This window comes from Rhineura floridana, chromosome 3 (genome assembly GCF_030035675.1).
Source record: "Rhineura floridana isolate rRhiFlo1 chromosome 3, rRhiFlo1.hap2, whole genome shotgun sequence".
NCBI classification, from domain to species: Eukaryota; Metazoa; Chordata; class Lepidosauria; order Squamata; family Rhineuridae; genus Rhineura; species Rhineura floridana.
The window spans coordinates 209,330,539-209,347,266 of NC_084482.1; the positions used below are offsets into that span (position 1 = coordinate 209,330,539).

At 43.4% G+C, this 16,728-nt stretch overlaps 1 protein-coding gene across 1 annotated transcript in view; it reads right to left on the reverse strand.

Annotated features, from left to right (window-relative positions):
* Nucleotides 1–1,806: 1,806 nt before the first annotated feature.
* Nucleotides 1,807–16,728, reverse strand: part of LOC133378918 (zinc finger protein 91-like) — a 32,446-nt gene continuing 17,524 nt past the window's right edge. The window contains exons 8-14 of the mRNA XM_061613530.1: nt 14,798–16,134; nt 9,056–9,114; nt 7,048–7,496; nt 6,545–6,643; nt 5,520–5,669; nt 5,040–5,166; nt 1,807–4,190 (exon numbers count right to left, since the gene is read on the reverse strand). Of these exons, the coding sequence (XP_061469514.1) occupies nt 2,722–4,190; nt 5,040–5,166; nt 5,520–5,669; nt 6,545–6,643; nt 7,048–7,496; nt 9,056–9,114; nt 14,798–16,134 (3,690 nt within the window). The 3' untranslated portion in view covers nt 1,807–2,721. The remainder of the gene's footprint in view (nt 4,191–5,039; nt 5,167–5,519; nt 5,670–6,544; nt 6,644–7,047; nt 7,497–9,055; nt 9,115–14,797; nt 16,135–16,728) is intronic.

A 16,728-nucleotide genomic window follows, 5' to 3' on the forward strand; every position in this document is an offset into this window, starting at 1 on the left:
TTTGGCCACTCCTGGCCTGCTGGAGCCCCAGCGACACTTCAGGTTCCCAAACGAAGATGGCGGTGCTGAAGGGAAGGGGGCCAGGAGGGGGCCAAATAGGTTTGGGGGCGGAGCAGCACAGTAGCTCCCTCCCTCCCTCTTCCCAAGCGAACTCCGGGAATTGTAGCTTTCTGAGAAGAATTTTGAGCCTCCTGAGACCTCGCAGCACCTTTCACAAACTACAGGTTTGAGGGTTTGTCATCATTTCCCTCTAAACCAGACCTCTGACTCATAAACAATTTCAATATATACCATTTTCTTATTTTATGTTTGATTATTTCCAAGTGAAGCTCAGACTTCATTACTTTATTCATATGTACATACTGAAGAAATTACAAAAACAAAACAAAAAAAATCAAAACGAACAATTCTACAATACCATTTGGCATAATAATCACATCAGTGGGTCGACGGAGGGGCTGTTGAGCTGGCCAGATAGGTGATAAGATTTCTGTTGATTTTTTTTCATGTTTGCACAATTTCACTTCAACACACACATCCTGGGCTCATGATATTACACTTTAAGCAAAGAGTTGAGATGCTATTCCAACACAGCATAAATCTTACTTGACTGCTTCTTCAGACGAGCTAGCAGGTAAGATTGTTCTCATGCCTTCTTGGCATTATCTTCCACCTCCGGACGCACAGCTAGGTTTCCAACATAAATATAACATTTTTGCCCTGCCATTTGTCAACACTCTTCTCCATATCGCTTCATAGTTTTCCTTTGCTTGCTGAACTCCTGATACATCAGTTATCTTACTCTGTTCCTGCTGTCAGCTACTTAAGATATACATATTTTATTGATTTTATTTCATAACTTGAGAGCCAGTGTGGTGTAGTGGTTAAGGTGTTGGACTACAACCTGGGAGACCAGGGTTTGAATCCCCACATAGCCATGAAGCTCACTGGATGACCTTGGACCAGTCACTGCCTCTCAGGCTCATGAAAACCCTATTCATAGGGTCACCGTAAGTCGGAATCGACTTGAAGGCAGCAGATTTACATTATTTTTTATTTCATAACATTGACATGCCACTTGATTGGACAGAAGGGTCATATTCAACTTCCTTGTTGCGTTAACAGAAAACAGTGCAAGCTTTCCCACCATAGCAGTAGGACTCTCCCCCTCTTCCCCCATGCCTCCCCAAATCTGCTCCGAAAGGTTGGGAGAATCCCCAGAACTACATGTAGTGGAAGGAGAGTGGAGATTGTTACTGGTGTGACCCAGGTTGGGAGGGGAGGCAAGGCATCAAGATGCCTTACACTGACATTGACGTCTGGGATGATGAGATGGGGGAACAGAATAGCATCAGAGAGGCCTCTCGGAGCACTCAGATCCCTGTCACTGACAGCTCAACCCCCCCCAATTCTCCCCCCCCACAGAAGCACTACCAGAACAGTCAGAGACTGCCCCATTAGAGAGTGCTCTCAAAGACACGCCCCAAGGACCTGTGACAGAGACGCCACCTGGTCCACCTGGTGTTTCCCAGCCAGGCGCCCCACAGCTTGCCAGTTGAGCAAACAGACCACCCACAACTGTTGGAGGGAAAGCTGAGATCCAGCCCCCTTCACCCCACAGTTGGAGGTGTTTGAAGCAAGAGATTCAACAGACGATGAGGAGCCTTTGTTTACACGCAAAAGCCAAGCCGACTTAAGTGGACTCAGGGAGGCCAATTGCTGAGTCAATGTTTGCAAGCTGCGAAGAAATGCTTAGTCAGAGGGAAAGTTCCTAGAAAGCATTGTTAGTTTAATGAGGCATACTGCTTTTGATGTAACTATAACTTTAATAAAAAGGGAAAACATCACAGCCACGGCTGAGTCTGGATCTCTCGGCTTCAGGCAGGACAGTTACATCGGACAAGCAGAAATGCTGGTGCTGACGATCCTTAGTAGTACGCTGAATACAACTCACCACTTCTAAGCAGTTTACCTTACCCTCTCTCACCCGCTTCATTATCTATATTTCTCTTTCTTATATTAAGTTTTCTAGATTAAGGTATCAATATTTCCATTCTAATTATTATGATTACTACAACTACATCCCACCTTTCCTCCAAATAGCTCAAGGTGGCGTACAAACATGGTTCTCCCCTTGCCCACATTATCTTCACAACAACCCTGTGGTAGTGACTGGCTCAATGAGTTTTCATGGCTGACCGGCATTTGAACCCTGGTTTCCCAGGTCCCAGTCTGACACCCTAACTAGGATACCACATGGACTGTCATGGGCCACAGCTTTCGCCTCATGTAGTGGTTCTTTCACACAGCAAATGTATCGGGCGTGTTCCTTCTAAAATATTCCCCAATATTACACAGGTTCACAGCTGGACAATTTTATCTGTTTGAATAAGACACAAAACCACCAGGACCTGTTCCCTGGAATGGTAGCAAAGTTCTTGTTTTAAATAGAAAGACCCTGCTGTTAGGACACCTTTAGTAAGTTTTAGCCTCATGGGCTCTGCTTGGTCACTACTTTATGCCCTTTCGGCAAATTAAGGACCTCACTTCCACAAGCATTTATAGGGATTCTCCACTGTGGGAATTCTTTGATGAACGACTGGTATTCAAAGAAATACTGTGTCAAGACATGAAACAACCATTGATCACAATGCCCCTGTCTCTCAGCTAGGGTGTATTCAGTCCCCTCCCGTTTTTCACCTGAGAGACAGGATTTCTATACTACACATTTAATTTGGTTTTCCCTCGTTCTGAATTTCTGGATGATGACATTTGTGTTTCTGAAGCTCTTTCAACACTCCAATCATTCTTTAATAATTTCTCTCTTATGTGAACTCTCTGGTGGGAAGTGAGACCTTTCTTGCAGCTCAAACTCTTTCCACATTCCAAGCATTCATATGGTTTCTCCCCAGCGTGAATTCTTTTGTGGGAAGAAAGGATAGAACTGTCTCTGAAGCCCTTTCCACATTCCAAGCATTCATATGGTTTCTCCCCAGCGTGAATTATTTTGTGGGAAGAAAGGATAGAACTGTCTCTGAAGCCCTTTCCACATTCCAAGCATTCATATGGTTTCTCCCCAGCGTGAATTCGTTTGTGGGAAGAAAGGATAGAACTGTCTCTGAAGCCCTTTCCACATTCCAAGCATTTATATGGTTTCTCCCCAGTGTGAATTCTTTGATGGGATGTAAAAGTTTTCTTGCAGCTGAAGTTCTTTCCACATTCCAGGCATTTATATGGTTTCTCCCCAGTGTGAATTCTTTTGTGAGAAAAAAGCGTAGAATTGTCTCTGAAGCCCTTTCCACATTCCAAGCATTTATACGGTTTCTCTCCAGTATGAATTCTTTGATGGCAAGTAAACGTTTTCTTGCAGCGGAAGTCCTTTCCACATTCCAAGCATTTATATGGTTTCTCCCCTGTATGAATTCTTTGATGGGAAGCGAGATTTGAGCTCTGACTGAAACTCTTTCCACACTCCAAACATTTATATGGTTTGTCCCCAGTATGAATTCTTTGATGAGTAGAAAGTGTAGAAATGTGAGGAAAGCTCTTTCCACACGCTAAACATTTATATGGTTTCTCCCCTGTGTGCATTCTTTGATGATACATGAGTCTGTTCTTATAGATGAAGCTCTTTCCACATTCCAAGCATTTATACGGTTTGTCCCCAATATGAATTCTTTGATGGGAAGCGAGATTTGAGCTCTGACTGAAGCTCTTTCCACAGTCCAAGCATTTATATGGTTTGTCCCCAGTATGAATTCTTTGATGCAAAGTCAGAGAGGAATATCTACTGAAGCTCTTTCCACATTCTGAGCACATATATGCTTTCTCCTCTGTGGGCATTCTTTGATGGTAAATAAGTCTATTCTTACAGATGAAGCTCTTTCCACATTCTAAGCACTGAGTTGGTTTCTCCTCTTTGTGGTTTTTGCAGTAGGCTTTGCATTTTCTTTTAGAATTTAGACACTTCCCGTAACTAAAACATTCACTTCTTTCGCTTCTTTGATCTGTTTTTTCTTGCACTGCAATTTCATGGTAGTCACTGCTCCAAGAGGCAGAGGATTTATTCCTCCACTTCTCTTCTGCTTTGGTTTTCATTCCATGCTCTTCCCTCTTTTCAGATATGTCTCTTTCCCATGTCGCTTTCCCATGTAATTCTCCTCCCTTCTTGGTTTCCCATTCGTCACCTTCTGCAATGTAGAGAGAAACTGATAAGAGCCCAAGGAAGAAATGGAGCCTCAATCATTAAACAACTTGAATGCTATCCAAGTATGATAGGCATCCACTGGGGAGGAAGATTCCCCTTCCACACCCTCGTCTGTCCAGCTATATGAGGGAGTTTCACAGCCCTGTTTCCAAGGACCCTGGTTGGCCACTTAGAGAACAGGATGCTGGACCAGATGGGCTACTGGGCGGATCCAGCAGGCTCTTCTTACCTCCCCTTTTTCCACTTGACCTTTATCTAATTGTTAGTTGAGTGTTGTAAACCGCCCAGAGAGCTTCGGCTATGGGGCGGTATACAAATGCAATAAATGAATAAATAAATCTAAACAAAGTGGGTTAGACTTGTGTTCCCAAAGCCAAAAATAATAAATTCTTGCAAACTATCTTAGTTTGCAAACTAACTTAGAAACCAAAGTGGAGCTTATCTGTACTGTCTTCTAAGGCACTGGCTGACTGAGGGAGAAAAAAATGGAAGGCTGGTTCTGAAAGAGCAACGTCAGATTCCTGATTGGGTGCCTCCAGGAAGGCAACAGCTGAGGGTGGAACCTCACCTATTTATGGGAATTTGAGGCCAACAAGAACCAGCCTCATTTCTCCAATGGATTGTCCTTTGGCCCATCTCGGATGACAGTCATGTCTTTAGCCAAGCACAAAATAACTAATTCCCAATTCCCAATTCACACCAGTTAGGCCATTTTTAGAAGGCCGTAACTGGTGGATGTGTATTCAGAGAGAATGCAGTAGATCGCTGCTCCATCAGGATATTGGGATTCATCACATAATGAAATAATGAATTCTGAAACATGGAGCCTTACCGAGAGAGGTCAGCATCCCACAATTCTCCTCCATGACTCCCTTATGCAAAGCTCTCTGGTCAGCATCCAGCAGGGCCCACTCCTCTTCCGTGAAATACACAGCCACCTCCTCAAAGGATATTTGACCCTGAAAGAAAAAGATTATAAAGAAGATTATTTACTACCAACATCGAAAATATTAGTTAAGGTGACATTGATCATTATTCTCAGTAATTAATGAAACCTTCGTCAGATAATTGTTAAAGGAAGGAGGGGACAGAGGCACCCAGGCTGGCTGGAACATGCCCTTGAACTCTGATCATCTGTCTTGTCTGCCTGGATGGTGGATAAAGAGGGCTGTGCATAAGTGTCTCAAGACCCTTACATACTTCACCCACTTTGATACTTTGCCCCAACCACCACTGGCATGTGGCCCTTGGAAGGTTGCCTAGATGACAATGTGGCCCTCAGACTAAAAACGTTCCCCCACTCCTCTTCTACCTGATCCGGTCCCGCAGCAGCTCCTTCTACTCCAGCGGAAAGAGGTGGCGCTTGAGTAGGTCTTGCTGGCATCTTTCCATCACCTGTGAGAGACAAGTTGTTGGGAAGCCATTGGCACATGCTTGCCTCAGAGTGATGCATGTCTATTATCTTGTGAGTGAAAGAATAAAATATTTTTTAAAGCTAGTGACAACCAGAATTTAGTTACAACACACGCATTTTGCCGTATTCAGTCGAGATGTATACACAGAAGAAAAAAGAAAAACAATACTCCTCCCTCAGTATAAATCACACATTACCTCCCTACCATGAGGTATAAAGATATTTAAAAATACCACATACCGCTACTTTTTTGGAACCGCGCTCATATTTTCTTAGCTGCTAGAGGAAAATTTTGCTCCATGGACAGTAACGAAGACATCTTTGCCTGCAAGCAGGGAACAGATCTGGCCGAGGGGGGGTCTGTCCACCCGAGACTGTGCAGTCTCGAGAAGTTTGATGTGTCCCCCTCAGGCCGCAGCTCAGGAAGAGCATCTGCTTTGCATGCAGAAGGTCCCAGGTTCAATCCCTGGCATTTCACAACTTGATCCATGGGAAGCAGCACTGTGATACCTGACCAAGGGCCCAAATGTGGATATTTTATTTTATTTTATTTATTTATTAAATTTCTGTCCCCAGCTTCCTTCCAAAGGAGCCCAGAGTGGTAAACGTTGAAATGTTAAAACAATGCACGTTATAATACAATAAAAGTGTGCATAAAACATTTAAAAACAATAAAAACCACATAAACACATTTGAAAACTTTTAGAACATATAGAAACAGGCAGGGCTCTGACAGAACCCTCCCTGAAATACTGGAGAGCTGCTGCCAGTCAGTGCAGACACCACTGAGCTAGATGGGCCATTCATCTGATTTGGTGAAAGGCAGCTTCCTGTTCCCATTTTTCAGCTCTGTTTCCCCTCAAAAGATTAAGGAGTCCATACATTTCCTTCCAAATCAACACAGAGAGACCAGGCTGACATACATCCCATTGATCGTTACCCAGCAGCCTCCGCCTGGTGTCCGACGGAGTCCTCTCTGCCTCAGGGAAATCAGTGCCCAATTCTGCAAACAGACCCTTTGCCTGAAACAGCAATAAGAGTTGAAGACATCAAAGGTGGAGGATTAAAAAGGAAGGATATAGGGAAGAACTTCAGGGGCGCTGGATATCCCTGGATGGAGGATTGCCAGAGGAAGTTGGAAAATGGGTACATAATTCTATTTATTTTTCTTAAATTTATATCCCCCTTTTCCTCCAAGGAACTGAAAGTGGCATACAAACATGGTTCTCCCCCTCCCAATGTTATCCTCACAACAACCTTTGGCACACCGTCCCTCACATTCTGAGCCCCTTTGAACGATCGCGATCTGAGGTAGCCAACTTGTGTCATTCCCCACCCTGTGTTGCTGGGATGATGTGAGTTTTAGTTCAACAACATCTGGAGGGCACCACATTAGATATCCATGATCCAAATGAAAAGCTCTCACCTGCTGCTTTTCCTGCTTCTTCTCCTCTGCCTGACTCAGGAGGAAACCTTCACACAGGGCCACTACCTGGGAACTAGTCTCTGCTCCACATTCCCTCACCCAGTTTGCCATCTCCGGGGGAAGGACAGCCATAAACTGCTCCAGGATCACCAAATCTAGGATCTGGATCTTTGTGTATCGCTCTGGTTTCAGCCACTGATGGCAAAGATGGTGGAGTTGGCTGCAAAGGTCTCTGGGCCCCTTGGCCTCCTGGTAGCAGAAATGCCTGAAATGCTGGCGCTGGACATCTGAGTTGAAGGTGTCTCCCTCACTCAGGATCTTCTGTACGCTTCTTTCACAGAATTCTCCACTGCTCCCAGGTTTAATGGGATTGGAGCCTCTTCCTTCTTCATGGACAGCTGAGTCTCCCGCTTCCATATTTGAATTGTGTTGCAGTGAAGCCTCCAATACCGCAAAAGAAATTTATTTGTATTTGCCAGTTTATATCTCAAGGGAAAGATTGTCCTAACTGAAGGTGCTATGAAGTCCTGCAAAGCCAAGACATTGTTCTGTTTACACCGTCAGGACAGCAAAATCAGGTCTTCTCCCTGAAACAAAAGACTGGTCATTGAGGAGGGAGGAGTTCAGGAATTTACAGGCTTCAGCCTGGTGGCGGATCAGAATATGCAGCATCTGTCCTGCGGGTCTGTCCCTTACCATGCCTGCCCTTCCCTGCAGAGTTCCTCTCTTGGCTTTCCACTACACCAAACTGAAGTTGGTTTAAATTAAGTCTATTGCTCAGCTAAGGGAATCTCAGTTAATGCATTGGCTCACTTGTAGATAGTTTATTGATCCAAGGAATCCATAAGACCTATATTCCTGATGAAAAAGTATTTTCCCCTTTAATTTCTCATATTTTCAATTATATCATATAAAGGACTTTCCTGCATCTGTGGTCTGGTATACTGCTTCTATCTAGGGGGGTTCTATTGCTTGCACAGCTACTCATAGTACTCTCACACCACCCATTTGCAATATGCCTGCCCCACTATTTCACTTACAGACCAGAGCCTTATCTATAATTATCCTCTCTTTGACTATAGCCTCTTACACAGACTCATCGGCCAGAGAAAATCACACCACATCTCCATTCAGCTGCCTTCCACCATTTTTGTCACATAGCACTAATAGAAGACTGTTGTCATCTATGGTTTTTAAGGTCTGCTTTAATCCTATAAATGCCTTATAGCATTTAACACCTTAGGCTGCAATCCAAACCTGATTCACCAAAAGTGGAGAATTATTCCCAGCAGGAAATAGTCCCGTGGAAAACACTGCAGTGGGGCACTCCAGGGGGGTGTCTGTGCCTGCAGAGGACCAGAAGATCCCTATCCTGCCCCACTTCTGACACTTGACTGCATTGGGTCGGATGGCTATCCCAAGTCAAAGCTGGCATGACCCACAGCAGGCTTTTGCCTCCCCCCCCATCCCATCTGGGGTGAGCGAGGGGCTGTGGATGGGATGGTGGTTCCATTGCAAGTCCCACCCTTCCCGGCTAGGGATTTCTTGGCTCCTTTCATCTATTTTGTTAAATTTTTCCTGGAATACGCTATGTTCGAGGCCTTGCATATTTGCTCCTTCTGATTTTAAGATTGCCAGATTCCCGTAGGGTTTCTGGTCAGTCTGCAAAGACTCCCCCCGCCCCATGTCTGAATGCTCACATGCGTGTCAGCCAAGGAGCCCTGGGAACAGCCTGACTAGCGGCGGTCATGGATTCTAATCGAAGTGCAAAGGCGGATTCACTTCCAGTGATCGATGCAGCCTTGCCAAAATCAGCCTCGAATATCCGCCTCCCATGTCAAGGTGGGAGCACACGGGTACAAGATTTTGCACATGGGCAGAGAAAAAAGTTCAGCTCCCCGGTTTGGTTGTTTTGCGGGATCCCGGGTGGATCTGATGAACAGGCCTCCTCCTCACCCTCGTTCCCCCTTGAGCCAAATGCACAAAGTGGGGAGGAAGGGAAACTTACCCGGTTTCAGGAGAGGCCACCGATGGACGCAGCGCCTGGGAAAGACAAAGGCTCCTTCGCTGCCCCGAAAGGGAGAAGGCAGACAGGCAGGGAGGGGCTTTTGCACTGGAGGAGACCACTTCCCCAAATCCCCTTTCTCTCTAGGATTCGAGTTCGGCTCATTTTAACCCTTAGAATGCCAAACAAGGAGAATTCCCTCTGCATTTCTCTCCAACCGGGAGCCAAAGGACGAGGCATGCGCAGCACGCAGATGGGAGTTTTGGCCTCTCCCGGCCTCCTGGCAGCGACACTTCAGGTTCCCAAACGAAAATGGCGGTGCAGAAGTAAGCGGGCAGAAACTGACGGACCAAAAAGGTTTGGGGTCAGAGCAGCAGAGTGGCTCCACCATTAATCCATCCCTCTTCCCAGGCGAACTCCGAGAATAGGCGCTCTCTGAGAGGAATTGTTGCTCTTTGAGGGGAATTTTGGGTCTCCTGAGACCTCGCAGAATTTTTAAACCAAGCCTCTCACTCATAACCAAATTCTATATACTATTTTCTTATTTTATGTTTGCTTATTTCCAGGTGAAGCTCAAAGTCAGAGCTTGGAAAAGTTACTTTTTTGAACTACAACTCCCATCAGCCCAATTCAGTGGCCATGCTGGCTGGGGCTGATGGGAGTTGTAGTTCAAAAAAGTAACTTTTCCAAGCTCTGCAAAGTTCATTACTTTATTCATTATGTATATTCATATATACATACATTCATATACATTCAGGTGAGGCTGTCGATGTGCTGAACCGTTGCCTGGCTGCGACAATGGACTGGATGAGAACTAACAAACTGAGGCTCAGTCCTGACAAGACTGAGATGCTGTTCGTGGATGGTTTCTCTGATCGGATGGTGGATATATACCCTGTCCTGGATGGGGTTACACTCCCCCTAAAGGAGCAGGTTCGTAGTCTGGGAGTCTGCTTAGACTCTTCCCTTTCACTTGAGGCTCAAGTAGCCTCGGTGGCACGGAATGCGTTCTACCAACGTCGGTTGGTAGCCCAGCTACGTCCCTATTTGAGTAAGGAGGACCTTACATCAGTTGTACATGCTCTGGTAACCTCGCGTTTGGATTACTGCAACGCGCTCTACGTAGGGCTGCCTTTGAAAACAGTTCGGAAGCTACAGCTACTGCAAAATGCAGCAGCCAGATTGTTAACAAGGACCAAGCGGTCCGAGCACATAACACCTGTTCTGGCTCGCCTGCACTGGCTACCAATATGCTTCCGGGCCAGATTCAAAGTGTTGGTATTAACCTATAAAGCCTTATACGGCGCGGGACCATGATACCTGTCGGAACGCCTCTCCCGATACGAACCGGCCCGTACACTACGTTCTACTACGAAGGCCCTCCTCCGGGTTCCGACTCATAGAGAGGCCCAGAGGGTGATGACAAGATCTAGAACCTTCTCAGTGGTGGCCCCCGAACTCTGGAACAGTCTCCCCGAGGAGGTGCGCTTGGCACCGACATTGTTATCCTTTTGGTGCCAAGTTAAAACCTTCCTCTTTTCCGAGGCATTTTCATTTTAATTTAAGCTAACTTAATTTTAAATCTGTTGTAATTGATTTTAGATTGTTTTATTTTTATATGTCTTTGTTGTATTACTGCGTATTTTATTGTATTTTTTGTGTTCACCACCCAGAGAGCTATTGCTAGTCGGGCGGTATAGAAGTCTAATAAATAAATAAATAAATAAATAAGTATGTATGTATACATACCCTGCCCTGCCTGCTCAGTCATGTTTTATTACCTAAAAAGAGGTCATATTGAAGAAATTACGACCATCGGGGAAAAATTCAAAATCTGTGGTTCGACAGAGGTTGAACCAGCCAGATAGGTTATAGATTTGTGGTTTTTTTCATGTTTGGCATAATTTCACTTCAACACACACATCCTGGGCTCATGATATTACACTTTAAGCAAAGAGTTGAGATGCTATTCCAACACAGCATAAATCTTGACTGCTTCTTCAGATGAGCTAGCAGGTAAGTTGTTCTCATGCCTTCTTGGCATTGTCTTCCACCTCCGGCTGCACAGCTAGATTTCCAACATAAATATAACATTTTTGCCCTCCCATTTGTCAACACTCTTCTCCATATCGCTCCATATTTTTGCTTTTGCTTGCTAAATTCTTGACACTTCACTTATCTTATTCTATTTCTGCTGTCAGCTACTTAAGGTATGCATATTTTATTGATTTCCCCCCACAAAATTTATATGCCACTTGAGTATACAAAAGGGCCATATTCAACTACATTGTCTGAACGGAAGCCAGCACAAGGATTCCCACTACTGCAATAAGACTTTCTGTTGTCTCTTCTCTTACAGCTCCCCAAATCTGCTCCAGAGGGTTGGAAGAACTCCCAAACACCACACGGGGAGAGGACAGTGGAGATCGTTCTGTCGGGCAAATAGAAATGCTTGCGCTGATGGTCCTTAGCGCTTCATTGAGTACAACTCATCACCTCTAATCGGTTTACCCTGACCTCTCTTACCTATTTCATTATCTGAATTTCTCTTTCCTATATTAATTTTTCTAGGTTTAAGGTTGTTATGTGCTCCCTATGTTTTTCCTATAGATACTGGTCATCTCAAGTTCTTAATGTTAGATATAAGTATAGAAAATGATATGAAATTATATGTAGTGGAAATGTACTTCAAAGCCTCTAAGTAAACCCTGACGTTTCCTCCCTTGGAATATGTTTACTTTCACTTTAAGGCAAATGTTCTCAGAGAAACATCAACATGTGATAACAGTCTGGGCGTTCAGCCAACCTAAGTGCTTCTGGTTGATAGAAAATAGGATTAGGATGCAGGAACAGAACCCACATAGATGCTGAGAGGGAGATATAAGAGTCTACTATTAATGTCAATATGTAAAGCCTAGATCAAGATAACCAAAGGCTATAAAAGCCAGCCAGCCGTAGAGATCAGGGTCAGTTGTTTCCGAGACCCACCGAAGAAGGAAGAACATCTGTTCTACGTGTTGAGATTCACACGCACCATGGGTGAGAACACTCCCTTTACTGAGGTGAATTGATGTAGGCAATACTATGAAATGTAATGTACTACCATACATCCCCAATATCTATGCTGTGTAGTAGACTCTTATATCTTATATCTGGATTCTAGTATATTGTTGTCCACTTGTAGCGACACATACGTATGTTGAATGTTTATAATAACTAGAAATTAATAAGTCTATGTATATGGAGCGAGAAGTGCCAGATATCCAAGCTGCATTTAGAAAAGGAAGAGGTACCAGAGATCATATTGCAAACCTACATTGGATAATGGAACGGACGAAGGAATTTCAGAACGAAATTTCCATATGCTTTATAGATTACAGCAAAGCCTTTGACTGTGTAGATCATGAAAAACTATGGAATGGTTTAAACTAAATGGGGGTGCCACAGCATCTGATTGTCCTGATGCACAACCTATACTCTGGACAAGAGGCTACTGTAAGGACAGAATATGGAGAAACCCATTGGTTCCCAATTGGAAAGGGTGTGAGACAGGGGTGTATTTTATCACCCTATTTCTTTAATCTATATGGAGAACATATCATACAGAAAGCGGGATTGAACCAAGATGAAGTATGAAAATTGGAGGGAGAAATATCAATAATTTAAGCTATGCAGACGATACCATACTACTAGCAGAAACCAGTAATGATTTGAAACGAATGCTGATGAAAGTTAAAGAGAATAGCACAAACACAGGACTACAGTAAACATCAAGACTAAAGTAATGAAAACAGAAGATTTATGTAACTTTAAAGTTGACAAAGACGACACTGAACCTGTCGAGGATTATCAATACCTCAGCACAGTCATTAACCAAAATGGAGACAATAGTGAAGAAATCAGAAGAAGGCTAGGACTGGGGAGGGCAGCTATGAGAGAACTAGAAAAGATCCTCAAATGCAAAGATGTGTCACTGAACACTAAAGTCAGGATCATTCAGACCATGCTATTCCCAATCTCTATGTATAGATGTGAAAGTTGGACAGTGAAAAAAGCAGATAACAGAAAAATCAACTCATTTGAAATGTGGTGTTGGAGGAGAGCTTTGCGCATACCATGGACAACGAAAAATACAAATAATTGGGTGTCAGAACTGTCACTAGAAGCGAAAATGATGAAACTGAGGTTATCATACTTTGGACACATGATGAGAAGACATGATTCATTAGAAAAACAATAATGCTGGGGAAAACAGAAGGGAGTAGAAAAAGAGGAAGGCCAAACAAGAGATGGATTGATTCCATAAAGCAAGCCACAGACCTTCACTTACCAGATCTGAACAGGGTGGTTTAAAACAGATGCTATTGGAGGTCGCTGATTCATAGTGTCGCCATAATTCGTAATTGACTTGAAGGCACATAACAGCAATTTCCCTCTTTATTTTCCCATGTGATGATTGTATTTTTACATCCATACACTGTTCCCAGTATTTCTCCTTCCCTAAGAATCATATATGTATATTGTGCTGTTGATTTCTCTTTGCCTGTATTATTCTTATATCTTTCATAAACTAAAATACATTCACTGGTCTTCTGCTGATGCATTTGAAATAATAAATACTTGAATTTCTGGAGCTGCAGATCTGAGCTGAGGGTGTTCTTATGCATGGTGCTTTCCCAGAATTCCCCACTGCTCCCAGTCTTGGTGGTATCGGGGACTCTTCTTTCTTCAGCTAATATTCCCTCTTCCATCTTTGATCTGTGCTTCATCAAAGTCTCCAACAGGTAAAAAAGAAATTTGTTTTTGCCAATTTAAGGCAAAGAATGTCCTAAAAGGAGGTGCTACCAACACCTGCAAAGACAAGACACTGTTCTGAACACACTGTCAGGACACTCTGGGCCTTCCACTACATGAAAATGAAGGACGCAGATGGGAGTTTTGGCCTCTCCTGTTTGGCTTGCAGGAGATTCAGAGATAATTCAGGTCCCCAAGTGAAGATAGCATTGCAGCAGGGTAGGGGGCAAGGAGGGGACCAAAGAGGTCTGGAGGCAGAGCAGCAGAATGGCTTAATGGTCATTCCTTCTTCACAGGGAACTCAGGGAATAGTCACTCTCTGAGTGGAATCAGGTCCCCCTCTCAGCACCTTTCACAAAATGGTGTTTTGAAGCAGATTGTCACCATCTCCCTCCAAACCAGACCTCTGGGGCTAGGCTGTGTCTCATAAACAATTCTGATATATACAGTTTTCTTATTTTATCTTTGCTTATTTCCAGGTGAGACGCAATTTCATTATTGTATATCTATTATTCAGATTTTGAAGGAACTACAAAAACAGAAAAAAGATTCAAAATTAACAATTGTACAATATTGTTTATACATAATCACGTCTGTAATATTTTAAAATAAAAGGTCACAAAATTCATATGAATCACATTAGATATAAACTAGGAACACAAATAAGAACATAGGAAGAACCTTCTGGATCACACCAGCCAGAATCCTCCGGGAAGCCTGCAAGGTTCCAAGGTTTCCAGCAACTGGTATTCAAATCAATACTATGTCAAGAAACAGAACATCCACTGATCAAGTGACCCCTATCTCTAAGCTAGAGTGTATTCACTCTGGTTCTTTCTTTCATCTGGGAGAAAGGTTTTCTGCACCTCAAGATTAATACGATTTTCCCTTTGTTAATTCTTGATGATGAAATTTGTGATTCTTCTGCAGCTCTTTCAATAATCCAAGCACTTTTCATAGTTCTCTCTTGTGTGAATTCTTTGATGGGAAGTGAGACTTTTCTTGCAGCTCAAGCTCTTTCCGCATTCCAAGGATTTATATGGTTCCTCTCCAGCATGAATTTTTTGATGATCACTGAGATGTAACTTCCGAGAAAAGCTCTTTCCACATTCCAAGCATTTATATGGTTTCTCCCCTGTATGAATGCTACGATGGGAAGAAAGGTTAAAACTGTCTCTGAAGCCCTTTCCACACTCAAAGCATTTATATGGTTTCTCCCCTGTATGAACTTTATGATGAGAACGAAGGCTGGAAACAGCTCTGAAACCCTTTCCACACTCCAGGCATTGATATGGTTTCTCCCCGGTGTGAATTCTCTGATGGTAAGTGAGAGCAGAGCTCTGACCAAACCTCTTTCCACATTCCAAGCATTTGTGTGGGTTTTCTTCCCCTCTGGAAATTCTTTGATGGTAAGCAAGGCTTTGCTTCCAGCTGAAGGTCTTTCCACACTCCAAGCACTTATATGGTTTCTCCCCTCTGTGAAGCATTTGATGAGTAGTAAGATGCATCTTCCGAGTGAAGCCCTTTCCGCATTCCAAGCATTTATGTGGTTTCTCCCCTGTATGAATTCTTTGATGCGAAGAAATGCTAGAACTGTGACGGAAGTTCTTTCCACATTCCAAGCATTTATAGGGTTTCTCCCCTGTATGAATTCTTTGATGGGAAATAAGCTGACCACTGCGAAGGAAGCTCTTTCCACATTCCAAGCATTTATAAGGTTTCTCCCCTGTATGAATTTTTTGATGGGAGGAAAGCTGTTCACTGCGAATGAAGCTCTTTCCACATTCCAAGCATTTATATGTTTTCTCTGATGTGTGATTTATTTGATGATTAGTGAGTGATGTCTTCTGACTGAAGCTCTTTCCACATTCCAAACATTTATGTGGTTTGTCCCCAGTATGAACTCTTTGATGTTTAGTAAGCTTATAACTGTAAAAAAAGCTCTTTCCACATTCTAAGCATTGATGTGGTTTTTCCCCAGTGTGAATTTTTTGATGGGAAGTGAGGCTGGTCTTGTGGATGAAGCTCTTTCCACATTCTAAGCATTTATATGGTTTCTCCCCAGTGTGAATTCTTTGATGCAAGGTGAGAGAGGAATATCTACTGAAGCTCTTTCCACATTCCAAGCATTTATATGGTTTCTCCCCGGTGTGAGTTCTCTGATGCAAAATGAAAGGGGTATTTCTACTGAAGCTCTTTCCACATTCCAAGCATTTATATGGTTTCTCCCCAGTGTGAATTCTTTGATGAGTTGTGAGACTTTTCTTTTGACTGAAGCTCTTTCCGCACTCCAAATATTGGCAGGATATCTCCTCTTTGTGATTTCTGCAGTGGGTTCTACATTTCGTTTTAGAGGTGAGACTTTTCCAATAACCAAAACGTTTACTTCTTTTGTTTCTTTGATCTGTTTTTTCTTGGACTGCAACATTATGGCAGTCACTCTTCTGAGAAACTGAGGATTTATTCTTCTTCTTTTCTGCTTCAGTTTTCCTTTTCTGTTGTTCTTCCCCCATATATTTCTTTCTTTCCAGTGACTCTTTCCCATGTTGTTCTCCCTTATGCTTGATTTCACATTCCTCACCTTCTGCAATGACAAGAGAAAGGGATAAAAGTCTGAGGAAGAAAGGGAGCCTCAAATCACTGAATAATTTCATCCCTTGTGGGAAAGGAAGAACTGAAAGGCTTTAGATGGGAGGCAGATCTTACTGCTGCTTTAATTGTCTCGCCTAACTGGCATTAAGTGATAGTTGGTGTGCTACATGCTGTTGGATTTGGACCCTGGAGACCTGGGTTCACCTTCCACCTCAGAGCTGAAGCTGACTGGGTGGTCTTGGGCAATCACACTGTCTGAGCTTAGCCTACTTTATGAGGATGTTGTACAG